Source organism: Colius striatus, chromosome 3, assembly GCF_028858725.1.
Source record: "Colius striatus isolate bColStr4 chromosome 3, bColStr4.1.hap1, whole genome shotgun sequence".
Taxonomy (NCBI): domain Eukaryota; kingdom Metazoa; phylum Chordata; class Aves; order Coliiformes; family Coliidae; genus Colius; species Colius striatus.
Genome location: NC_084761.1, coordinates 80293912 through 80319946, shown reverse-complemented (window position 1 = coordinate 80319946; position 26035 = coordinate 80293912). Strand labels below are relative to the sequence as shown.

Genomic DNA, 26035 nt, shown 5'->3' with positions numbered 1-26035 from the left:
GGAATCTGCATGCTACTGCCCCAGACTCCTAAACACCCTCAGCAAACCCATCCTGTGCAGCAGAGCAGAGAGGGCAAGGCCTGCACAGTAGCCCCCAACCCCAGGACCGTTCTCCACTAGCTGTTAGGTGGAGAAGAAACTGCACATTTAGCACACATAGGCTAAGAAAATGCCTCCATCCTAAACCAAAGTACTTTGCTTGTCAGCTCTTCAGTAAAACAAACACCTACGAGGGAACAGTGATGACATACACAAATGTCACACAAGTATCAAATCCACTAGATCCCCCCATGTCTGAGTGTCAGCACCTCCCTGAAGTGCTGGCCCCTGGTCCCAGGGAAGGCCTGCTGCACTCCAGCCCACTACCCAGAGGGGAAAGGTCACTGAGCCAGCTCTCCCCCCAGTGACAGCTGGGGCACCCCACAGCCTTCCAATTAAGCCAATGACACTGGTGCACCCCAGTGCTCTTGGGTGGGCTGCACAGGTGTCACCACCTTAATTGGAAGATGTCAGGACTGGGCTGCACAGCTGTCACAGACGGTCCATTGGCCTATAGTATCTGCATTCCTGGTAGCAGGGACAGAGGAGACACCAGGCTGGCTGTCAAAGCCCAGGCAGAGTCAGGGGCACGACAATTAAAAAGAGGAAAAACAGGCCGAAGTATCTCCTGTGACCAGTTCCACTCACGGCTGGAACCATCTGCTCCCCCACTGGCAGGTACCAAAGCCAAGGCTGCTTACACCAGCTGGCCCCAGGGCCTCAAGGGACTGTTCTAGGGCCTCACTGCAGCAAGGAAAACACACACAAGATGGTTTGACACACAAATACCCGAGACATTCTGAATTGGGGAGCAGCCCTTTTCCAGCACTGCACAAGCAGCCCCCTCTGCCTCCAAAAAGAGAACACAAGCCCCCATGGAACCCCACATCCTGACCTAGTGTTGCCATACAGGAGGAATTTGTAAAACAAACATCGGCATGTTAAGGAATACTAGTTTGAAATCACATTGCTTAAGAAGTTCAGGATCCCTATTTTACACAAAAACTCTAACTGCAGTCAACAAACTTAATCCAATTCCATGTGTTATGAAGAGTCAACCTCCCTACTTCCTGTTGAAGGACGTTTCATAGGGCAGAGAACTCCAGACCCATCCCATGATGCCTGATGTGAGGGAGAGTGCCAACCACCCCCCTTGCTTATTAAAATTCAAGCAGGCTCACAAATCCCATTGTGTATTATAAATTCACTGGAATGCCCATCTTCAGACAGCTTCACAATACTCTTTCCATTACTAACAAAATAAGGTCTTCACATCTCCCCTGCCTATCATATGAAATTTTAAAAAAAGGTTGAAACTAGAAGAAAAACCTCAAATTAGTAGATTCCAAGCAGCTGTACAGCCAACTGTTATGATATAAACAGGGCACTCTAACCATCAGTGCTTAGCTGCCAGCTCTCCAAAGAGAGCCCGGTTTTGCTTCTGCCTTGCAGTATGACAGCACACAGTTCCCATTCTGGAGGGATCTGCTTCCAATGAGCTCTGCTCCAGATTCTCTCTGCCAGAAGGCCCGCATCTGTTTTCTAGGTATAGGTAAAACAGACCTCTGACCAAATACGTTAAATCACAGAATTCCAGAATAGGTTGGCTTGGAAGGCATCTTAAAGATCACCCAGTTCCAACCCCCTGCCATAGACAGGGACACCTTACACTAGACTAAGTTGCTCAATCCAGCACTCCATCCAACCTGGCCTTGGACACTCCCAGGGATGAGGCAGCTACAACCTCTCTGGACAACCTGTACCAGTGTCTCACCACCCTTACAGAATATCTAAACCTAAACCTCTTTCAGTTTAATGTCACAATCCCTTGTCCTGCCACTACACATCCCTGTAAAAAAATTCTCTTGCAGCTTTCCTGTTGGCCCCTTCAGGAATTGGAAGGCTGCTCTTGGGTCTCCTCAGAGACTTTTCCAGGTTGAACATCCCCAACTCTCTCAGACTGTCTTCAGACTTCAGTGTCTCTCAGTCCATGCACCAGCCCTTTTGATCAAACCTTAAAGTTCCAGGTGGGATTAGCTTTCATGAACTGAAAATGCTGTCAAGTCACACACGTCACTGAAATTCTCCACAAAATTTTAACAGTGTGATGTAATTTGTCACTTATGCCATTGTCTTGCTCTCAAACTGTCCCGGAGCACCGCCCAGCAGGGAACTTCTGACTGGCCACATACACTTCACAGTTCAGCAAATACTTGCTGCAGCTCTGTGCAAGAAACACCTCGGAGGGTGTCTGAAGAAAGCATTAACCCAACACCTGCCTGTGCCTCATTTTCAAAACAGTTCCCTACATAATTTAACCAAGTTTGCAAGGGATTAACAGCATCTGCATTAAATGTATGTCATCAGAACTGTGCTGCTGCTCACGTGCCCGCCACCTTTTAACAGTAAAATATTAAACTCCTGCTGTGTCAGTAAGACAGCAGCTTCACAGGAGGCTCAACAGCTTCCCATGTTTTGATCCAAGCAACAGAAATACCGACATACCGTAGCACCAAATTAGTATAAATAGACTTTATTGAAGTCAGTACCTTTGTACTGAAGCCAAAGATTGTGTCTACATAAGCACAAGTTGTAACATTTCACAACTTCTAAAAGGAATGTCAACAATTACAACGATCATGCATACCATGGTCGATAATCACATTTTTAGAAGCATTTTCAACCATTTCTAAAGAAATGCTTATAACATTGTTATATATAGAACTACTTTCAATAAACTGCAAAACATTGATCAGCTTTTCCAGTATGAGCTACAGTGTCAACACAAAAGGGAGGCATAAATGTTTAATTTATGAAATCAGAATGGAATATTTACTGTAAAGAAAAATTAAAAAGCTTTCAAATAAAGGCCATTATTGAACCAAAGTGAAGAGCACAACTTGAACTTTGAATCCTTTCATCTCTTAAAGCTGTCCTCTGAGTAACTTCAGTTCAAAATACAAATTCAGTACTGTGAGTATTCCTTGGACTGAAGCTTGGCAATGATGCGATCCAACTGTCTCTTTGCTTCACACTGTGGAAAATTGCTCATGTCATAATATTGAGGGGCAATTTTCACCAGCCTGTCAAAAAAGGAAAAGTTTGTTACTAATGCTCAAACTTTCAGATGCCTCCTACAGAAATCCTGCAACTGAAGGAAACAAAGACTTCCCATTATTTTGAGCTCATTCTGGGATTCTAAGGGTTGATGACAGGTTACACCCCCAGACACGCTTCTATCAGTTCCATCCTGTGCAAGCACCCAAGCCCAGAACAAACAGGTGCACACCTGAGTCTTGCGAGATGCTCCTGCTCAGCCATATCCCTCAGCCCCACACCACTGCTCTGCAGCAGGTCCGAGCCCACAAGGCACAGCAACCAACCTGAATACCAGGTGGTGTAAAACATGGGTCAGCCTGAGCTGCTTTAGGCTTAATGCAGTGAATGCCACAGGGTCCTGCTTCAGGCCATAAAGAGCTTGTCCAGAAAAAGACTGCTAAGGAAGGATTCAAACACGTTCCACTGAAATACTAAGGACAACATACATATATGCTGTGCCTTTAAATTCTTCTGCACAAAAGCACAACTTTAACAACAACAACTAAGGAACCTCCCAAATCCAAATGCCTACAAACACGGCAATTTCAGTACAACCTTAAAGATGGGCAAGACAATTCAGATCTCTGTTTGCCTGCAGAGCATCAGGCCCATAATTTCCTTGACATACTTTATGACAAATATTATGTCAAGACAGGCTGTACCAGTATTACCACCTCCTTCCTTTGTATTTTAAGAGAGCACGGGAATCCGGTTCAGAACCTTCTGGAAAAATTAAGACAGTACTGCCAAAAGAGGTCCTACATCTTGAGAGGAGAGGCATCTCTTACGTGCACTGGTGGGCATCAGGACACAACTCCAAACAGCTCCTTCCCAGGAGCCTTACTAAAGTGAACTGGGTTTAATTCAAGTGTGTCTACACATGCAGATCCTGGCATCTGAGTTTCACATGAGACTCCCACAAACAGAAACAAGTTATCCACAAGAAAAATTTGTGGTCATCTATGAGATCAAGTCCATTTCATTGCAGTTTCCCAAACCATTTTAATAATATTTGCTTCAGGAAAAGTAAAGGAATTACCTCAATTTAAAACAGGAAAAAGGAAAACGAGTGCCTCACCACAGGTCATGACTGGTTGAAGACTTTTGGCTTACCATTCTGGCTTTATGTCCGTGCACGTCCGAATGTAATTCTTTGTTGTAAGGACAAACTCATTATAGAGCACCCATTCTGGTTTGTGATCAAGAACAGTGGAGGGATGCAGCTGCACCACTTGGTTATCCTTTACTGTTAAGTAATGCCCTGTTCGTTCCAAATGTGCCACCTAGGTGAAAAGACAGTCTGTCAATACCACAGGCAATCTTAAACAAAGTGATTTCAAGCTGACTGTTAAGTGTTCGACACAAAAGATACTGTCCCAACTTTCCAACCTCATCTAAACTTGGCATGTTACTTGACCAACCACTCAGGCTGTTTTATGCCTGATGCCAGATGCTGTTGCTAACCGTCATGCCAAGTGTACAGTCTAATATACAATTCCAGCAACACACAAAAAGTTATCACGCAAAGAGAAGAACCATTGTTAGACAGCAGCAAACAGAAGTCTGGGAAGGGAGCATTGATTGGACAGGTTTGTAACATCATACAAAGTCAACTGTGGTCTACTGCAGACATCTGCTTCAAATGCTTTGCTGCAGCAGCTGCTGTAGGACTGGAACACCACCACATTATCCTCTCAAGCGGTTATTAGGGCAGTGTTTCAGTACTTATTCTACTGATGCACCTATTACTCTGCAAACCCTCTCTCATAGCAGGCCTGAAAGAAATAAATCAGTCCAGTAAGAATGGGAAGTTTAGTACATAAAAAATAAGAAGAGTCCTCTTATAGCATAAGCTTCAGAGCTGGAAAATGTAGGTTCAGCAAGACATTTCTGCGGTGACCTTGGCAAAAATCAATTAACCTCTCTCTGACTAAGCTGCTTGCTCCATGAAAGGGAATAATGCCTACCCTGCCGAGATGCTCCGATACCTAGCTCATTAAGATCGGGTAAAGCAGACAGTTATCCTTAGAAGGATATCCTCTGTAAGAACAGTTCATCTAACAGAACAGGTAACTAAAATTAACCTTTTGATATCAGTAATTCAAGATGACCCCAGTGCTTATTTCACTACATGTGTTTACACACAGAGAAATACTGTAAGACTGTAGGCTGGATGGACAATGGCTGAAAGATGACCAAGAGACACACTGTTGATCAGATCATCATTAGCTTTTATTTTAATACAGACTCTGTACTTACTTGTTTTCTTAATTCATCGGTTTATCCCATCTTTTTTTTGCCTACTCAAAAGTAAATTCCAACTGTTATATTAAAATCATAGGACTTCTAGAAGCAATAGCTACCTCAAATTTTATGTCAGAGTATCTCCTTAGTAAGAAATCACTTATTTTGAGCATGCTTCTGTTATATTTTCTATATATTTTATATATATATATATATATTTTATATATATATATATATATATATATATATTTTATATTTCAGTACTCTGCACATCTTTTTCACCCAAGGTTTTGGAGATTACACTGCTACTTTATTTAAAGTCTGGGAAGCCAACAGAGGCTCTTTTAAATGGAGATGAACAGTGCACTGGCTGTAACGCTTTAGCTTTAATTTCATCCAACTCAAATCAACATTTGCAAAGTTAAATAGAGTACAGCCACAAACCAGACTAGGAGCTCATCTGTCACAGACCTAGCATACTCACAGCACACATGCTGCTCTGAAATTAGGCCTTTTTTTTTTTTTTAATCATCAATTTTATTTTTCAGATGAGAAGTAAAGCATGTGCACAAACATATTTGGGTGCTTTATCCATTTCCGTTATTCCTAGATGACAGGACTTTTCATTTCCTTAGGTTTCATTCCAGAAAACAGTGTGCTGTCAAATTTAATCAATACAATTTACCTTTAGCACCTTGGTCTCACTCAGATGTATTAAAATAGTAAAGTCTTATCATCCAGCTTCCCGAAACACATTTCTGTATCATTTATAATGAGAGTAAAGAGTTGTATTCCTTCTTTACCTTTATATAATTCTGACCTTAGTAAAAGATTCTGAAGAAACCCATTAAGCATACTCAAAGAAGTTCTACAGAAAAGTACAAGGAAAGACAAGGACTGGGATAACCCCAATTAAGAAATGTTTCCTTAGAACATAGGTAGCAGGTGTAAGTTGCCTTTAAGTGGGTGGTTACATCCCTATTGTGACTGACACACTCAGTGAGCTAACACAGCGCTGCAACATATATCTTATTTAGGTGTGTCTACGAAGTATGCTTGTTAGCACACAGACTGGCAAACAATTTCAGATTCAGTAACTTAAGCAAGGCATTCCTATGAAACGTGAAGAGCCAAGCAATGGCACACAGTAAGCCATGACAATCTAACTGCCAGCTACTTCATTTTCCTGTCCCGTTCCAGCCTGACCTGTTTCAGCACAGATGACAGACAGTCAACTCTGCTGCACCTCCAAAAGGGGCAGTGGCTTTGCCACATCACCATGCTAGAGGAATTTAGAATGGGCTCAGGCAAGCCCCAAGGCTGACATAAGGAAGCAAACAAGGAAGCATGGGACTCCTATGGCACATACACCAATGCTCCTTGAAACCCAGGCATGTAACCGCTTCCAGTGCTGGAAAAGCCAACACAGGGGTGGCTGGGCCAGATGTCCTCCAGAGGACCTTTCAAACATCAACCAGTCTGCAAATCCATCATGGTTTTCAGAGTACAAAATCAGGAGCTTCCACAGAAACCATGAAATATACAAAGCAAGTCTAGGAAATGGGTTCATTTTTCAATGAGTAGTGTTAGTAAGCAAGATACTAGGGAACACACTGAAGCCCTGAGATCATCCAGGAATGTTGTGTGTTAGGATAAAACATTTGTGAATCAGGCAGCCTGAACAAAGACTGGAGCTGCCAACTTCTTGTCAGTATCTGTTCTTCCAGGTGTTTTTCTACACAGAAAATTGTTGTCAGTTTTAAACTATTTTACTTGTCCATGGAAAATTTACTGGGATTTAAGTTTGTATTTAAATATAAAGGGTTAAGAGATAATTCATCACCAGGAAAACCACCACACAGAGTCAGTGACATTGCTGAAGGCAGGTAAATTTACAGTACTTAATTAACACAGGCCTGCACTGCCTGACATCACCACAGGTCTTGGTCTACAGTGAAATTTTCTGATTGTTTTTAGCACAATTACTGAAATATAAAACAACACAAACAGTGAGAACTTTCAGAAAAAAGGCTACTACTGTGTTTTCTGGTTCATACTCCATTTTTTAACTTAGAGTTTCAAGAATTAACTTTTGCCACCTGTTTCCCTTAGTGAGGCTACAGTACACACACACACACACATTGTGCAAGTGCTCAGACTTGCAACATCAAAAGAGAAGAGGAACTGTTAAAATGTCTTCTACTCCAAAGGCCTTGAACAGGTCTACCACATCTATCTCTTGATTCAGCCCAAAACTTCCATTAGGCATTTTGGGTGAGGGGGGTGATAAACAACTCATTGACTAGGGAAACTCAAAGAGACTTCTGGAAAGTGTTTCATTTTCATCCGTGTTAGCCCACGACTCTATTCACAGAAAAAATATAAACTCAGATCTTTTAACTCCTGAGCAGTAGAGGTCAAAAAGCTACTTGAACCAATAGAGGAGTTCCACATCCATGGCAAGAAGACCATCTTAGACAAAAAGGTGCACTCTGAGTAACAGAAAACAAACTAGCAGTACACAAACTTCCAAGGACATGACATCCTATAGGTACAGGCAAATAGGGAAGCCACAGAAGTGCAACTGTACCAATGAGACTTGCCTCTGCCAGGTGGGGCTGAAAGATTGTTGGGCAGAACTGGCAGGCCATTCTTGGTCTTGAAAAACATTTACAGAATAAAAGTTATAAGTGGGACTGTGTACTAACGTATCCCCTAAGGAAAGAGAACCTGTCCCATAAGCAAAGACTGAACACAGTGACTAGTCTGCTTTGCTGAAGGGTTACAAGTCAGTCTTCAGAACCATTTTAATATTTAAAGCTGTGGGCTGCCTTAATCTCCCACATGCAATACAGTGAAGTGCAGTTGTTGACACTGATATTCCTGTGTTTTGAAACCCTAGGAATGTGTTTCTGCTACTGGATGGCTGGCTCAGTCCCGGGGAAGGCAACACTTCCTTGGCAGTGGTGTGAGCAGATCCATTCCCCAGTCTGCACCCCAGTTGGGATGTGGTGAATGTGTGCTGATGCAGCTGCCTGCCATCCCAACCCACACAACACGGAGTAAGGTTCCCTTCAAATAGGACTGTCCTGGCTCAAACACTACTACATCATAGCTCACACCAAAAATCAGGAAATGCTATGGGCACTGATCAGCCTCCTAAGGGTAACAGGGTGGTGTTCTCCAGAAGTGAACTTTCAGAGACATTGCTAAGGTGTCAGAACACGTTTGCTAGGAAAAACATCCTTACAACAGCCTAGAGTCAGTGAGGATGAAGGCTCACTCCCACTGAAGGCTCTGTACACCTCTGAGCCTCCAAGAGGCAGCAAATAGACTCTTCCAGGGATGAATGCTGAAGAAAAGAAACAAAACATGACAGCAAAACCCCACAGCCTGCATTCTCGCTTGGAGGCATGCTTAACAAAATGCAAAGCATCCAGGAAGCAGCAGCCAAGGCTGGCTTCATACCACCCTGGTTCAAGAGACAAATGAATTACAAACTGCATACATTTTGGGATTACGTACTTGCTTCAGTACTCATGACTCATGTAATTTAGAAGTGAAACAGTTAGGGAAAAGTATGCAGAAAAAATACTTTCCTTCTATAAGGATTACATATAGTTAATGTTTATATACAATTATACTTCCCTTAGTTATAGCAGTTTACAAATAATATAAAAAACAGATATTCTGCAGTTACTTGGACATGTTTTATGAAGAAACTTCCTCACCTACTCAGAAGTTAGTGGTCAGTTTCTGACTGGTTGTGCCAGAAACAGTACTTTGGTGCAAAGTAAGATTGACTAGAACTTCTCTTCTGACTAAAGAACACACTACCTCAGTAATAACCAACCTAACAAAGACGAATATAGTTAGCCATATACAATTTAAGTAACATTCATAAAGTTCTGATAAATTATAACCACCATACTAACATTAAAAGCCACAGAAACACCACACTATGTTCCCTGCAAGACACACATACCTGCATGAAATAACCAGTAACTAATGCCTTTCTTATGTTGATGTAATAGTCTCTGCTGGTAAAGTCTGTGCTTCTACGAGGCAAATTAAATCTATCCATGATTCGTGACAGCTGTTGGCGTACATTGTCTGCAGACATCAGGGACCTGTAGTTAATGAAGTTGTCATAACACCACTGAACCGACTCATGATCTGCAACATTAAAAAACATGAATCAAAACTGAGTATTTCATCCAATTATAACAAGTAAGTAAAACAGCAACTAACTGACTGATCAGTCAGATGAACCAGAAACAATATCCATAAACTTTTATAAATGACAACAGCTCTTAGTTTATTCAGTCAATATCTTGCATTCGGTAACTTTACCACATTGTTTTCTATTCAGGAAGCATGTGGCCAAGACAAAAGAAAGTTAGATTTCTCACACCAATAAGTTTCTCACATTTCAACAACGAAAACAACTGGAAAAATCACTCTCCAAACCTGCAATGTAACATGTAACCCAACGTAAGGAACGCTGCATGCAACAAACACACAAGACAACTGTCCATAATTATACTGTATTTGAGAAAACAAACCGTCCCAAAACTAAGCATTCAAGTGACGGCTAAGAGCTCCATGAATAGACTAATCTAAGTGTGAGGCACTTCACAGCAGTTTAAATAAGTGGAGGTGACTGGTAAAATATAGCCTAACCAAACTCTGTACTCCTAAATTACTGTTTCAACTGCTGATAGCTCTAAGAAACCTGTTAAGACAGCAAGCCTAAGCCGTTCTGTCAGGATAAAAAACCTGCCATGTTTAACACTAAGAAACCGAGTTTTCCCTATTAAATGCATCACTTGTCAAGTGATGCTCTTCTAATCTTTGCCAGTTTAGTAATCCAGCAAAACTAGCCTTAAAAATTGTAACTTTAAAGTATCTCTTGTAGAAAGTGACCCTATTCTTAATTTGCACTGAAAAGAAGGAAGGTTATGCAATTTGAAGAAAGCTTTAAGTTCTTTCCGTGCTTTATCTCAGAACATATTTTAAATGATGTGTAAGTGATGAAGCTCTTGTACATGTTATTAACACGATAATAAGTCCCATTGTATGATACTTGGTGCCATTTAACTGTGCATTTTAGATGACCCGTAACAGTTCGATGTTGTTCTAGATACAAACAGTAGCAGTAGTTTTTCATCTGCCCTTGATTCCCTGAAATTTCACAGTGAAGCTGAATTCTACCCCTCAACAACCTGCGCATGAAAGCAAGGGCTTCTAGAAACACACAAAATGTTTGCAAGACATACTAGAACCTGTTAACTAAAAAGCTAACAGAATAAATAGCATGTCTCCAGTTCACAGGCGTTTAGTAGAAATTTGTCAGCTACTATTTTAAATACTTTTTATTGGACTTCCAAAGACACTCTTGTTTTGGATTGTCACATAATGATACATTTAGAATGTTCCTACGCAATATTTTCTAGATGAAAGTTGCAGCAGAAAGGGGCACCAAGCTGCATTTCTTTTTATTCAGGGTGACTGTTGCTTTTTCATTTGCTTACAGAAGAATGCAATTGGAGCATCTAATTTAACATGGTTGGCAGTTAAGGGTAATCTTTTACTTAACCCCAGAACAAGTCACTGTTAAAGTGTGGCACTTACATTGTAATTTTTCTGAACTTCTAGCTTCACCTGTTTTATTCCCACCTTTTTCAAGCTGCTAAAACATACTTCAGCTCTGCTGAGCAGGACCAGACATTTTCCTTAAAGTCCATCCACAGAAGTGGGGTAATTTACTATTTGTTGATGCACTAACCCTTTGCCTCTCAATCCATCCCAGTGACTTATGACAGAATCCCTAACTATGTTAAAAAGTTAGGATTAAAAACATTTTGGTCTGAGGAACATATTCTTCTTCAAATTCACTGTATTTTTGAACTGCTCTCCCTGAAAAATTACTAAGCAATTATGCAGATTTTTTTATACAGTATCTGATTAAAAACTTCCAACATTTCTTAGTTACAGGAATGCTTACTTCCTTCTCTCCAAGGTTACCCAGCTCTGATTTAAAAGTCTGACTTCCCTTCATACTCATCACTTTATGGCAGTATCTCTTGGCTAGTTCTTTTGGGCTTTCTTCCCAAAAGAAAGTAACATTTTAACTTTTTTACATATTTTTTTTTAAACAAAGAATTATTTAAGATTATGATAGAATGGCTCAAAAACTGAGCTCAAGCCTTTCAACTGCCCTTAGAACCCACAAACAGGAGCCGGGAGCACAAAGCATTACCAACATTTTTGCTCAAACTGGCACACACTTACTTTGTTTGAAAGCATGGTAGACATTCAGCAACGTCAAATGATCTCCATCTATGTGGGCAAATCTCATCTTGGCTTCATCTGCTGCCTTCTTTGCTTCCGTGGGGCGAACAAAACACTGTGGGACTAAACAAGGTTGGTATGGGCCCAACACAAACGCCCATATCGATGAGTCACGCATTCACAGATAGAGGAACAAGGCCTAGCTAGGTCAGTTCACAGAGCATAGGGCAGGGCAGGATGGCCTCCAACTGCATCTTGGACTGTTTACTACCTTGATTTGGTACATCAACACCTAACCCCATCTGTAAGACAAGAGGGTTTCAAAGCTACAGAGTACCTGATTATTTTAATAGAACTATACGTAGGCATCAAAAATCTCTAGTCTGAAGGCCATCAAGATTGTATACTGGAAGGCTAAACAGATCAAAGCCCAGTGCTGATAGCTCTACCAGGAGCTAGTACCCAATATAACAAGACAGTTCAATTGCAAATTTCTCAGAAAGCCTCTAGGGACAGAGTGAAGAAGATAGTTCTGAAACTGTACTGCACTAGCACAGTTGAAACAACCAGGAGTTTTATCACAAGCCTGCTACTAGATAGAACACACTAGTAAAGGCAAGGCCTCTTCCCCAGATGGTATCGTTATCAGCACTGGTATACAGAAACACGTGAATGAAGGTATCAATAACTCTAAAGGTTGTGATGGTAGCGGTAGTGGTGGAAGGTTAAACTGTCCTTTGGTGCTGCTTAAATTAAAAAGGTTAAAAATCGCAATGTGATGAGCTCTCTCTATCATTATACTCTCATATTTAGATCTGACTCAGTCTGACTTCAATCCAAAAATCACGTTTTAACACACCCTTTCCCAATACGGACTACCAAAACCCACAAATGGTACTTCAGCCAACCTAATTCATATCTTAGAAGTTTGTAACACCAATACTAACTTTCAAGTAATTATCTATAAAGTGAAGATCTCTTTAGATTTATAGGAGGGAAAAAAAATGATTTTAACTTTATATTTTTAAGAAGTTAAATATCCATAGAATTAATGTTAAGTAAGATGCTTCAGAACCTTTCTTTTTCTTCCCAGCTGTTCAGGACTGCATTAGCCTTCTCCTAACTAAAAAACACCAATCTCATCTGTTTGCATCTGTTCTTAACAGACAAGGGCCTTTTTGTGGGATGTTTTGTGGTTTGACTTTATTTTATTCTTAAATTCCTATAAAAGCCCCAAAACAGTACATTTCAAAAATGTATTGAGTCGAACGCTGGATGGAACTTGAGAAAAAAACTGCACACTGCAACAGTAAATTACAAGGTAACAAATCAAGAAAGACCAATGCTACAAATAAAACTGAAATGTGGGTACAAAAATAAACACCCTGTATTTTGGATCCTGCATTTGAAAGATAATATAAAGTGCATTTTAATTTCAAACTGGGACTAATAAAAGCAAACTCCAAATTATCCTATTACTGGCTTAACTCAGAGTTTGGAATAAGTAATAGCACTTTCTACCCCTCAGCAAGACACCGTGGCTCTTATAAAATAGAACTGTTTAATCAGCTCACTAATTCAATGTTATTCTCTGGCCTTTTCTGGTACTTAGTTTTATACTTTCAGTCCAAATTTAGCACACAGATTGCTATCCGGAGCCTGGCAATCTTCACATGGACTTAAGACAGCATAACATACACACATGTCACTGGTTTAGAAATGTGTTTACTTTAGGAAATAGTCCTCAAATACTAAAGCTCTGTTTTTTTAAGAGCAGAATTTGAGTTACAACTCATATCAGCCAGTCTCAATCCGACCCTAAACCCTTTCCAATTCATTTATCATGACATTAATGGCGTCTCGAAACAAGAAAGGTATCATGGCCTTGGAAAAAGTAAACAGAAATAGGAGCAAGACAAATCAGCTGAAGATCATAGACAAAAAAGTGCCGAACTTGCTGTTCTGTAGTAGAGACTGGGGGGACAGGAGGGAAGGGAAGAAAAAGACAGGCACCAACCTACCACCACCTCCGCAATTAAGCATACCATTTAATTAAAAAAAATTATGATTCTGCCCTGCCCATCTGCTCTGAGTCTGAACAATCATAACTCTGCATCAAACATTTTAGCTAGTTCTTAAAAACTTTCATATAAATATACTGTAAGACTAAACTGAAGCAATAGATTTTACACTTAGGCAAAACATTTTTTTTGTGTATTGAACCAAGCTCAGCATGTAGCCAGTACACCTGCACTGTGAAGAGCCACAAGGGACAGAAGAGCCCAACCAAAGGACAGAGTAGTTTTGAGCAAGAATACCCCCATTTTCATAATAGACTAAAGCTTGCCACTTGTCCTATGATAAATAGAAAATGAAGTCAATTCTACATAACTGGGAAATGAAAGACAGGGATTGTCGGTAACATTTTTCACTCATCAAGCTTTCTCGATGAGCAACTCTGCGCTGATGCAGTGCTATTCACAGAAGGCAGTGAAGTACAGCTGTGCACACAAATTAGTTCTTATAAATGTATATCCTCTCCCAAAGTTTCTTTCTTCCCTTTAAAAGTAAGGGCTATTCATCAGCTTTGCCACTTAATGACTGAAAAATATATCACCTTTCCATGTACAAGCTTATGGTTTAAAACAAATTACATGGTAATCCTTTTGGAAATACTGAGATTTATCAAAGTGCAGAAGAATGCACACTACAAAACTCAGTGGTTGAGCTGACATTTCTGGTCCTGACTACAAGGCTAAAAAGAAATTTGTTCCACTAGTCTGATTCCCCCCCCGCATCAGTTCAAATATGTATACTTTTACCTAAAGTCAGGAGCAAACTGTTGGACAAATTTATACATGTTAATTTCTTAATGTTATTATTCATTAGCTTTAAGATCTCTAGATAAACCCGTAACAATTCATTAAACACCTATATGAAGTTTTAAACAAGAATTCTAATTTTATTAGAAATATATTCATATTATGCTTTTGAAGTGGAAAACTCAAGTTTTCCCCAAACTGAAGACTTGCATTTTGTTTAGTGTCTCTTTCCCTGCTATTACCTGACAACATGGCAGTAATAGATAGGACCTCATTAGAACAGTTGTAGTCACAACTTGCAATAACCATTTTGGCCAGCTGTGGATCCAGTGGAAATTCAGCCATCATGGATCCTAATTCAGTCAAGTCTCCATCATCATTCAAAGCAGCCAAATAGTTCAAAAGCTCTAAGGCTCTCATCAGAGTTTCAGGAGCTGAAAGGAAGAAAAAAAAATTTTGGTAGGCACATTAATCAAATTCTTCTAAATAAGCAAAAAATGAGGAAAGGCACAAACTACTATAAATCATCTTATTTTTCATTCTCCATTCAACTGAATTCTAAACACAAAATTGCTACCAAATTCAGTTATATACATTCAGATATAAATGAAGGGTAGGGAAAGTAACTTATTTAGAAGCACTTTTAACTGGATCGAAAGTTTTGAATATTTGAAGATTACTGCTCCTTCTTTCTGAATTCAGACAGCAATGGCATTGTGAAATAATTGGTACTACAGTAATATCACTTAATTCCCCTGCACTGATGCATTTTCCCTTGTTCTATACAAAATAGATCACACAATCCTAAAATTTCAGCCACGTCAACTTTATATATCTATAGTCTTTCACAAACCTGAGCCTGTAAGAATGTTCTTAATCCTGCATTCTTCATAGCAAGTGTATATTATACTCACAAAGCAAAACAGAAGAGAATCCAAAAGCCTTCCTGTTAAGCTACCATACATGCTGCACAGCACAAAGGTGGCAATTGTTATGTCAAGCTATTTAAAAGCTTACAGATTATAAAAATTGTTTTAGCTAAGAAAGCATCCAACTTTGATGTATTTAGATACGGATGATCTATGTTTTTGATTAGCAAAATAGTCCAGATATTTTTAAAGCCTGTAGGAACATTTAACACTGTTAAAAGGGAAATGCACATTGACTTAATTTGAGTTGAAAATGTGTATTCAGCTTTAAAAATGCTGGCCAATTTTATTTACACATAGCTCTTAACTGGTGCACAATTAGAATGTGCAATCAAGGTGATAAGTAAGAAAACCTCTGCACATAATTCTAATTTTGTCTTTTCCTCTGCAAGTACGGGGCATTCAGTAGATTCCTTGGTTCCATTAAAAGCTGTTGCCCAAACAGAAACAAACCCCTTGGCTTTGATAAGACAGAGGCATTAAATTTCAGGATAAACAAAAGACATCCTTACAAAAACAGTGAAAACATAATTTATCATGTTATTATTTAGAATATTCACCAAAAAAAAAGATTTTAAAAGTCAAAACGTAACACAGGGGACAAGATAAAATTGAAATAGGTACCTGGAGGATCCATAAAATCGAAGTGCACCAAATCATCTATACCAAGCTTCTTGAGCTGCAATACTACAGATCCTAAATTAGACCTCAAAATTTCAGGGTATGTGTTGTCCTGGGAGGGGAAACAAGAAAATTCAGAACACTTGCTCTTCCAAAACCACTTTAAACTACATAAGCATTCAAGTTCTTGTTTGGTAGCATGACACTCAACTTTCTGTACCCATCAGATGTTCTTGTATATACATTCTAAAAAAAGTAACCTTACCTGCATTTCAGTTTTGTAAGCCTTCTCTGTATAAAGCCTGAAGCACTTGCCTGGTCTAGTACGACCAGCACGGCCAGCTCGCTGCTGAGCAGAAGCTTTACTAATTGCAGTCACCAAGAGAGACTCCACTCTGATCCGAGGATTGTACACCTATTTGAAAGTGGAATCAGAGCAGCAAAGAAGGTAAATTGAACACTGTCCAATAGATAAGCCAATTATTTAAAAAAAAAGACTGCTTTCAATTTATTTTCAAACACAGCTTCTGACTAGGAAATCACAAGTTGTATACATCTGAAAGGAGACAAAAATTTTGCTACAAAAGTCTCTGGATCAGTGACAAAGAGCTTCAAATACAACTGCCTAGAGAGCAGCGCTTACTTTTTATTCATTTGTTAACGACAACTCCTGCCAGGCTTCCTCTTCTCCTTAAACATGTGTATTTTTAGATAAGATTTTTATGGCAGAAGGAATGCATCCAACTTATTCTATACAGTGCTAAAAACACTCTCAGTGCTCAAATAATTCCATAAAAAAAGTTGTCTTGATACAATTGTAAGGTTGAATAATCATGTTCTAGAGGCCAGAGAAATCGAACATTAAGGTTGAATGCAACTGTAAAAATCAGACTGATGACCAAGCAAGACTGTATTCCCAAGGTATATGCACACTGTCAGAGTACAAAATATATGCTGGAATTTACTGTACATTTTCCCTTGCAATTATACATAAACAGCAGCCTTGCCAACAACAGGGCTCATGGAAAACAATATACTATAAAAAAAAGCAGAAATCAGTTTGTAGTTTCAGTTGAAGACATTATTTGGTCCATGTTTTAACACCCTCCTGGTGTGAACAGGTATAAAACATATATAAAAACTTGATTTCTTGTTGCAGAGAGTTCCAGTGTAAGAACTATTTGTGGAAAAACCTCAGCCTAAATGGTACCTGAAAGTTGTGTATCACGATGCATTGACTGTACTCACATGGTATTTCTCATTCTGCAAAACTTCAAAAGGCTGACAATGTGTATAAGCATTAAAGGAAAAGTCTAAGAAGCCAAGCTATAAAGATGGGTATAGTTAGTGAAAAAGACTAAATTATGATTAAGAGATCTGTATTTTTGCTCTTTTAAGTTATTGGATTGACAGTAGGCAAGCTGCTTCAGTTTCTCTGAACACCCTATGATGTTCCAAGAAGCACAATAGAAGCGCAGTGACAATCTTCACGGCTCCAACAGTACATGAAACACTGACAATAAACAGTACTACCCTAGGTATCATTTCTCTTTTCAGTTTAGCAGTTTCCTACGTTAACATGACTTAGGATAAAGTGGCTTCTAGCACCATTTTTGTTCACTTTAATGTGGAACATTCTCAAGCAGATACACAACACAAAACCACACTTCCTGAAGTATCCAGGAAATCCATAGTGCAGGTTTAACTCTCAAAATCCTCACTTTTCATTTTTTTAAAGAAAAAAAATTCTTCTGCACTGCAGTGTTTTCGATTGCTGTAGATATCTAAAGTAAACCTAATGTAAGTTAAAAACAAAACAACCAACATCAAGATTTCAAGTGGGAAGACCTATCAAGTGTTCATAAAAGGAAGAGCAAATCAGATTCCAGTATCTTTCCTACTATAAAGAAAGGGAGAACTAAATAGTATTATTTACCTTCTGTTTTGCAAAGCCAGGATCAATCACAAACACAACACCATCTATTGTTAATGATGTCTCAGCAATATTAGTGGACACAACAACCTGTTGAAAAACATAATTTTAAGTGTAATTTCTCTGTCCACAAGACGAAGACCTCAGATTCTGTCTCCGCACCAAGAATTTTAAGCACTTTCCTTCACATCAACAATAACTGCTAAAGCTAGGCATCAACACTTCTACAGGACAATGTGAAATCAACCAGATGAATTTCTATTGAAATCAATTTTTGTCTAGCTTTGTCCACTATTATCAACATAACAAATGTTAGTTGTGAGAAAAAGAAACAGAAGAACAAATCATTTACTCAGAAAACAAATATTCAAAATTTTTCTCAACATCTGGTACAAAATGACAAGTTAGACTGGATCCTTTTAACATCACCTGTTAAGTCCAGCTTTTAATCTTTAAAAGCCTGAACAGGTCAAACTGGTTAAACAATATTAAATCAAAAATTATATAACTGTACTAGCACAGTGTGTTCTTTTACTTTTTTTGGAATAAAGCAGTTTTTACCACATTCCAACTAAAATCCTGAATAGCATATATTGAATGTCAACTTTATATTTTAAAATTATCAGCCAAACAGCTTGACACACTTTCTGGGTCACATTCTTAAATTTCTATGATCTTTCTGAAGGTTGTCTCACGCAAAAACTAAAGCAAAGATGATATCTAAGTCCTGAGGCTTCATTCACCATCATATAAATTTTATGTCCAGAGATGCAGTGTAATAGTCTATATATACATCATTAGCTCTCATCCCATTGGTGATCACATTGAAATCCCATGTTATTAGCAAGTTTAATCAGCTATCTCAGAGAAGACCCAAAACTCATTCAGCACTTCATCAAAACTACTTACTTTTCACCTCTTAATTTGAGAGCATTCTGTCATCACTGTTTTCAGTTTAGCAATTAGAATGAGACAACCCCAACAATTTGTTCCGAATTACAGTGAAGCCAGTGCCTGAAATAGACTGATAATCCTGCCGCTTTCTCTTCCTCCTGGCTGATCACTTTGTCAGTCAGCTACTTAGTACTCTCAGCTTGTCTCAAGTAGACTTAGACCTTAATTTTTGAACAACTGCTACTCTAACACTGAAAGCAGTGCTTTGGTGAAAAAAAAAAAAAAAAGAAGACATTTGGAATGATGATGCCCCACTCAAATTGTCTGCTACTTAGACCTCCTTAAACAAAACCAAAAATCCTGTATACCTTTCATTCACAGGTAAGTTGCACAGACCAATCAGAAATAAAAGCCACAAGCATCAATGCAATTAAGTGCTCACACATAATTGCACAATATATTTTCATTTGAAAATTGCCCTTCCATCTTAAAAAGATGGCCAATTCACATTCAGCTTGCTGTTGCAGAATGCACCTTACTTAAAAGTCTTCTTTTCCCCAGATGTGCTAACACATCTGGAATGAGTATGGAAGTGTCCATACTTAAGACTCTTCAAATACCATCTACAGAACAATGTCAAAAGGTTTTGGTCCTGTTTTTAATCCCCAATTTTGATCAGGACACTTCAACACCAGTAACTTACAGTACTGTTAGTATGCTTAACCCACAAAGGTCTATCAATTTAACTTTTACTTGAATGATATAAAACTTTGCAAAGGCAGAAGAAAAATCACAGTTATTTACACAGTGGATTCTGTTGCATGTACAGATCTCATTTTTTTCATGTCACACTGCTTAAAAACCACAATTAGTGAATATAAAACCACACATCTAAGACAAAAATGAATAAACTGTGACATATTTCAAGCCTTATTCAAAGTACAAAGTTACTTGGAAATCAAATGAGATTAGCACTAAACTATATAATACATTGTACTTAATTAGTTTGAATTGCAGCTTTGCAATTACTGAAATGGTTACGTTTAAAATGTTTTTAAATATCAGATTAACACTCTGAAACACCAAAGACTTGTAGAGATTACACAAGTTCCTTTGAATATTAAAATAAACATATCTAAAAAATACATCTATGTCAAATTTATTAACTAGTCACACTTAAGAGTCCTGAAACAGAACAAGTTGGTAAGAAGGGCTAAGAGAGGAAAGGGGAGTAGAAAAGCTATCTATTAAGATATTGGTGGAAATTAAAATAACCTGACTGTAAAATAGCAGAATTGTGCAAAAAAAAGATGAACTAAAACTTGCTAAACCTAAGCAACCATTCAAGGACTGGGGCCACAAACTTCAAGGTGACAAAGCACTGGGAGTCCTCTGGTGCTAAACAATGAGATAAACTAGTAGAAGGGAGAGATAATCATCCCACCTGAATTTAACATAAGACTTCCAACACTGAGGACATTCAACTGCAAATAAATTAAGATGATTTTAAATCTGCATAAACCAGACTTCCCAGATAAGCAACAAAAATCAACATCCAAGGTAAGAATAGAAACTGTCTGGAGACAGACAAGGGAACAGAAAGAGCAGCCCAGACTCAAATATCACCATTGCACAAAGGTATCGCAAGAGGGGAGGTGAATTTGGATTGTAAGGATGTAACAACCCAAGGATTTCTTGGTTTGGGACAGCTCTCAAGAGGGTGTTCAGTTTCTGACACACTGTGCCAGAATCTATAGTCCCAACTTTTCATTACAGCTGGGGGCTAAGATTGGATCCAGCTGCACCTAGACTCCTCGGGAGTTTGAAAGCAAGAGGGTCCAGTCTGAACCTCACAACTCTAGAGATACCCTATTGGAAACTTCTACAACAGTTGTTTTCATCCTCCTCCAAAGTATAAATGAAAGCACTTCTGTAAACAATAACTAGTAAAAGCATTTTTTAATCTTCAATCTTAAGCTTTCCTGCAAGAACTCATCTTGCCAGTTCATCTAAGAGGACAAAAGTTATCAAGCTATATCAGTACTAGCCCTTACCAGCACTGCCACTGCAAGATGCCACACAACATCCAATGTCGTACTTTCACCAAGTTGAAGCTAAGGAGATACCAATTCAGATACTGCAAACACTTCACTGAGTTTTTTATGACCATCCTGAAATGGTTTTTGGCTTCCGAAATGCTTCAGACCTCCTGCTAGCTCTCTCTTCTCAGCAGTTCTAAAAACTAGGTTCAACTCCCACAGGAGACTGTGAAAGCAGACATTTAAGACAGTGGAGGCACAGTAACACATGGTCCTATTTTACATATCTTAATTACCACCTGAAAACAAAGTAACATTTCAACACATTTACAGCACACAGACACACTTTCACTCATTGCTAGATTTGTTACAGAGATAAAAGCTGAAATACAGAAGCCAGAACATTTCAGTCAAAGTGGTCTTTTTCTCTTTTAAAGAACATCAAACCATGAAGGCTTTATAGGGCTGAATCTGTTCCTTACATGTTTTGTGTCTGCTTTTGCCTACAGTTAACATTGTTTAAGCATGGCAATTTTTCTTGTAGTAAAAGTTACTACACTAAGCATCTTCCTCTTAAAGACACTGGTACTGGCTTTATCAGTTCTTCTTTTGAAGAAGAGTTTGAATGAATGAAATTTTAATGAAATACACAGCTGTCACTTGTTCATCACTTCATAGCAATTTCTTTCATTTAAGTCATTTGCTAATACAATCTTGTTGAAGCATTTGTTTCATGATTTCAGACTGAGCACTGTCTTCAATCAACTTCAACAGTGAAATGATCCTCTTTTTCCTAAATTTATTAAGTGACTTATTCTTCCAGAACACTGAAAGCTGGCACTAGTACTCTACATGCATTGTGTTACAGAAGGAGAGCAAATAAGAAGAAACAAATCCTGCCTAGAGCAGATAGCATCACTCAGTTTTGGCCTTCAAAATCTTAACCTTGTGATCCCTACAGCTTCATATAGCAGTAGTTTAACCTGAGGAAGCTCCAGAGGAAGGCAATTCAGGAGGACAACGAGGTTCTGCAGTTACACGGGGAGAAAATTAGACAGGCCAAGACACAACAAGAATTTTAGCCACCGCTCTAAAAGACAACAGAAAAATATTCTACGAATACATTAGCAAAAAAATGAGGACTAAGGAGAATCTCCATCCTTTAATGGACACATGGGGAAGCATAGTAACAAAGGATGAGGAAAAGACTGAGGTACTTAATGTCTTCCTTGCCTCAGTCTTCAATGTAAGACCAGCTGTTCTCTGGGTACTCACCCCCCCTGAGCTGGAAGATAGGGAGCAGACTTAAGTTCCTTCAGTCCAAGCAGAAATGGTGTAGGACCTGCTGCTCCACCCCGACACACACAAGTCCATGGGGCTGGATGGGATCCACCTGAGAGTGCTGAGGAAGCTGGCAGAAGTCCTCACTGAGCCACTCTCCTTCATCCTCCAGCAGTTCTGGCTCACCAGGGAGGTCCCAGCAGACTGGAGGCTGGCAAATATAACACCTATCTACAAGAAGGGTCAGAAGGAGGATCCGGGGAACTACAGGCATGTCAGCCTGACTGCAGTGCTGGAGAAGGTCAAGGAGCAGATCATTACAAGTGCCATCATGAGGCACATACAGGACAACCAGGGTTCAAGCCCAGTCAGCATGGCTTTATGAATGGCAAGTCCTGCTTGACCAATCTGATCTCCTATGACAAGGTGACCCACTCAGCGGATGAGGGGAAGGCTCTGGATGTGGTCTACATGACATAGCAAAGCCTTTGATATCATTTCCCACACCACTCTTCTGGAGAAAATGTCAGCTCATGGCTTGGACAGAAGTACTCTTTGCTGGATAAAAAACTGTTTGGATGGCTGGGCCCAGTGAGTTAGAGTTAAATCCACTTGGTGTCCAGTTACCAGTGGGGTTCCCTAGGGCCTGTTCTGTTTAACGTCTTAACAACCATCTGGATAAGAGGATTGAGTGCACCCTCAGCTAAGTTCACAGATGACACCAAGTTGGATAGAAGCACAGATCTGCTTGAGGGCAAGAACGTTCTTCAAAGGGACACGGACAGGGTAGAGCAATGGGCTGAGAGTAACTGTATGAGGTTCAACAAGGACAAGTGCCAAGTCCTGTAATGCTAAAGGCTTGAAGATGTGTGGCTAGAGCACTGTCCTGCAGAATAAGACTTGGGGACGTTAATCAACAGGCAGCTCAACATGAATAAGCCAGCAGTGTGCCCAGGTGGCCAAGAAGGCCAACAACATCCTGGCTTGTATCAGAAATTTCTTAGTGTGACCAGCAGAACTAAGGAAGTGATTGTAGCCCTGTACTCAGCGCTGGGGGGGGAGCCCACACCTTGAATTTTGTGCTCAGTTTTGGGCCTCTCACTACAAGAACGACATTGAGGTGCTGGAGCATATCCAGAAACAGTAAATGAAGCTGGTGAAGGGTCTGGAGAACAAGTATGATGAGAAGCAGCTGAACTGGGAGAACTGGGGTTGTTTAGCCTGGAGAAAAGGAGGATTAGGGAAGACATGATCGCTCCTTACAGGTACCTAAAAGGAGGTTGTAGCGACATGGAGGTTGGTCTCTTCTCCAAAGTAACAAGCTACAGGACAAGAAGAAACAGCCTCAAGTTGTGCCACGGGTGGTATAGATTGGATATTAGGAAAAACTTCTTCACTGAAAGGGTTGTTAAACACCACAACAGGCTGCTCAGGCAGGTGATGGAGTCATTATCCCTGGAGATATTTAAAAGATACTTAGATGAGTTGCTGAGGGACACGGTTTAGTGATGGCCTTGGCAGTGTGAGTTAGTAGTTGTACTGGATGATCTTAAAGGTCTTCTCTAACCAAAACGATTCTGATTCTATGATTAAGACTCCTTCTAAATGTTCAGTTTTAGGGAATAACCACATAGTTTCTAATATGGTTTATGTGAACATTCAGAAATTGAACTATTAATTTTATGAAGAATATTCACTAGTGTTATTTCAAGCTTCAGTTTCTCAGTCCATTCTGCCCAAGGAAAGAACCTCAATTACTTGCTTATTATTACAAAAAAATCAAATCTCTAACCTCAATGTACTTAATTTTAACTTGCACCTTCTCATAAACCTTAGAAACAGACAAAATCTGCCTGAAAACATCCCCTGAAGAGCGAATCCATTTTGTTTCAAAAAAACCTTAAAAGCACATCAGGGTAATTATAGAGAAAAGAAATCCCATCCCTCCATGAAAATGATGCGATTGTCAAATTCCATATTTAATGTGAATTATCATATTTCTTCTAAGAACTTAAACGCACACCATTTCCATACAAATTATCTATTAGTCATCTAAGAAGTTTAGTGTGTCATCAAAAAAACCTTCCACTTGTTGCTGTTCAAATATACTTAAAATATGAGTCGAGTTGTTTAATTGCCCAGACAACCGTTAAGTAGCCAGTTACTGAACAAGATACTATTTACCTTCCTTCCTATTGCTCCATTTTGTTTTTTTGGTGGAGGAGGTTCAAAAATCCTTTGCTGTTGCTGAGGAGGAAGGGTGGAATACAATGGAATGATTTTGATGTCACCAACTTCAGGGCCTAAATCATCAATTTCACGTTTTATCCTCTTGCAGGCTTCATCAATCTCCTGCAGAACAAAATACTGGTTAAAAGAAGACACTATGAAAAAGGCAGCACATTTTATTTTAGAATGCCTTATGACAATATATCTTCACCCTGAAGAACAATTACAGTAACTTCTACTTTAAAAAAAATAAAGATATTGTAAGGAAAAACACACCAATCAAGGTGCTTACTGAATGTGCAATCAGATTTTCACAATACTTCAAGATGCTTCAGCTTCTGTACTCTAATGAATAGCCTAATTTGCATTCTACATCCCTTTTCTTTTAGTCATGTTTCCTAATTAATTCTCTACAAATTGTGCTAAAATTGAAATCTATCACCCTGGAATATTAAACTGCACTCATGACCTTTTCAATTTTCACAATCTAAAAGAAATTGATGTGCAAGATATTTAAAATAAGCCAATTAAGCTTTAATGTCACGTATCACTAAAGCAATTATATGGAAGATTTGCTTCATTGTACCTAATGAGAACAAACACCTTTACAGTACAAACATGGCTGCTCAAATCCAAACCTCTCAATCCACTGTTTCGGATTTTACTTGAAAATTAACTGAAACCCCATTTAAGATTAAGAAATGTCAGTGAAATATTCTGAAGATTAGAAAGATTTTCAGTGTTCTTTTTACCTTAGGCTGGCAAATACTGAAACAGAAAATAGTATCTTCTGACTAGTTGTTCATCATTTCAAAGAGTTCACCACAGCCCAATCACTTAGAATTCCATTTCATTTTAAAACAACTACATTTAAGTCAGCTAGATGACCTACAGTTACGATATGACTTAATGAAAATTGAAGTGCACAGGAATTTTGGTTAATGACTAACACAATTCATTAACTTCAACTTAACAATTACAACAGAGCCTCCACTGATATAATGATGAGGCACTTACCAACTATTGGTATTTCCAAATGAACCACTGATAGGAAAATGAAGTCACTATGACAAGCAATGGTAGGTTAAAAAGCAAATAGTTACTACACCACAGTCCAAGAAAAAAGGTCAGACCTGCTTTATCAACAATTCTTCACTAGCCTGAAGTGGAAGTAATGCTTCAGACATTCAAGCAAATACACAGAACAAGTTAAGCTAAAGGTTCTATAAAATTACTGCTTTAAACTCTAATTAGAAAAGCAAAAGCAGACTCCTTTTTAGAAACCATAAATTCCAACAGATCCTGGAACAAAACTAGATTTTCCATTTCTTCTTAAAGAGACTTGTAAGTTTTCTGCACAATTGTATTGAATTTGTTTAAAGAAGTCCAGACAATATATTATTCGTGTTCTCTATTGATCAGAATACATAATTAATGTAAGCACGGCAAAATGAAGGCTCTTCCTCTTAGGTATCAAGGAGTCCTTTAATAGTAAGCCTAATGCTTTCTGGCCTTATCTTGCCAGTCTGAATGAACTGCAGATATTTAGGGAAAAAGCCCTTTTAAACAAAGCCGCATTTTGCCGACAATCCCAATGTACTCTTCAGAAAT

General features: G+C 39.0%; 1 protein-coding gene across 4 annotated transcripts in view; it reads right to left on the bottom strand.

The window, feature by feature from the left end:
- Positions 1-2556: 2556 nt before the first annotated feature.
- Positions 2557-26035, bottom strand: part of DHX15 (DEAH-box helicase 15) — a 43272-nt gene continuing 19793 nt past the window's right edge. For 2 of the 4 annotated variants that reach the window (XM_061994221.1, XM_061994220.1), the window contains exons 6-14: positions 24380-24547; positions 17985-18071; positions 16314-16463; positions 16052-16160; positions 14741-14932; positions 11677-11799; positions 9368-9558; positions 4252-4421; positions 2557-3122 (exon numbers count right to left, since the gene is read on the bottom strand). In XM_061994221.1, the coding sequence (XP_061850205.1) occupies positions 3005-3122; positions 4252-4421; positions 9368-9558; positions 11677-11799; positions 14741-14932; positions 16052-16160; positions 16314-16463; positions 17985-18071; positions 24380-24547 (1308 nt within the window). In that variant the 3' untranslated portion in view covers positions 2557-3004. The other 2 variants (XR_009818534.1, XM_061994223.1) reach the window with 2 other exon arrangements.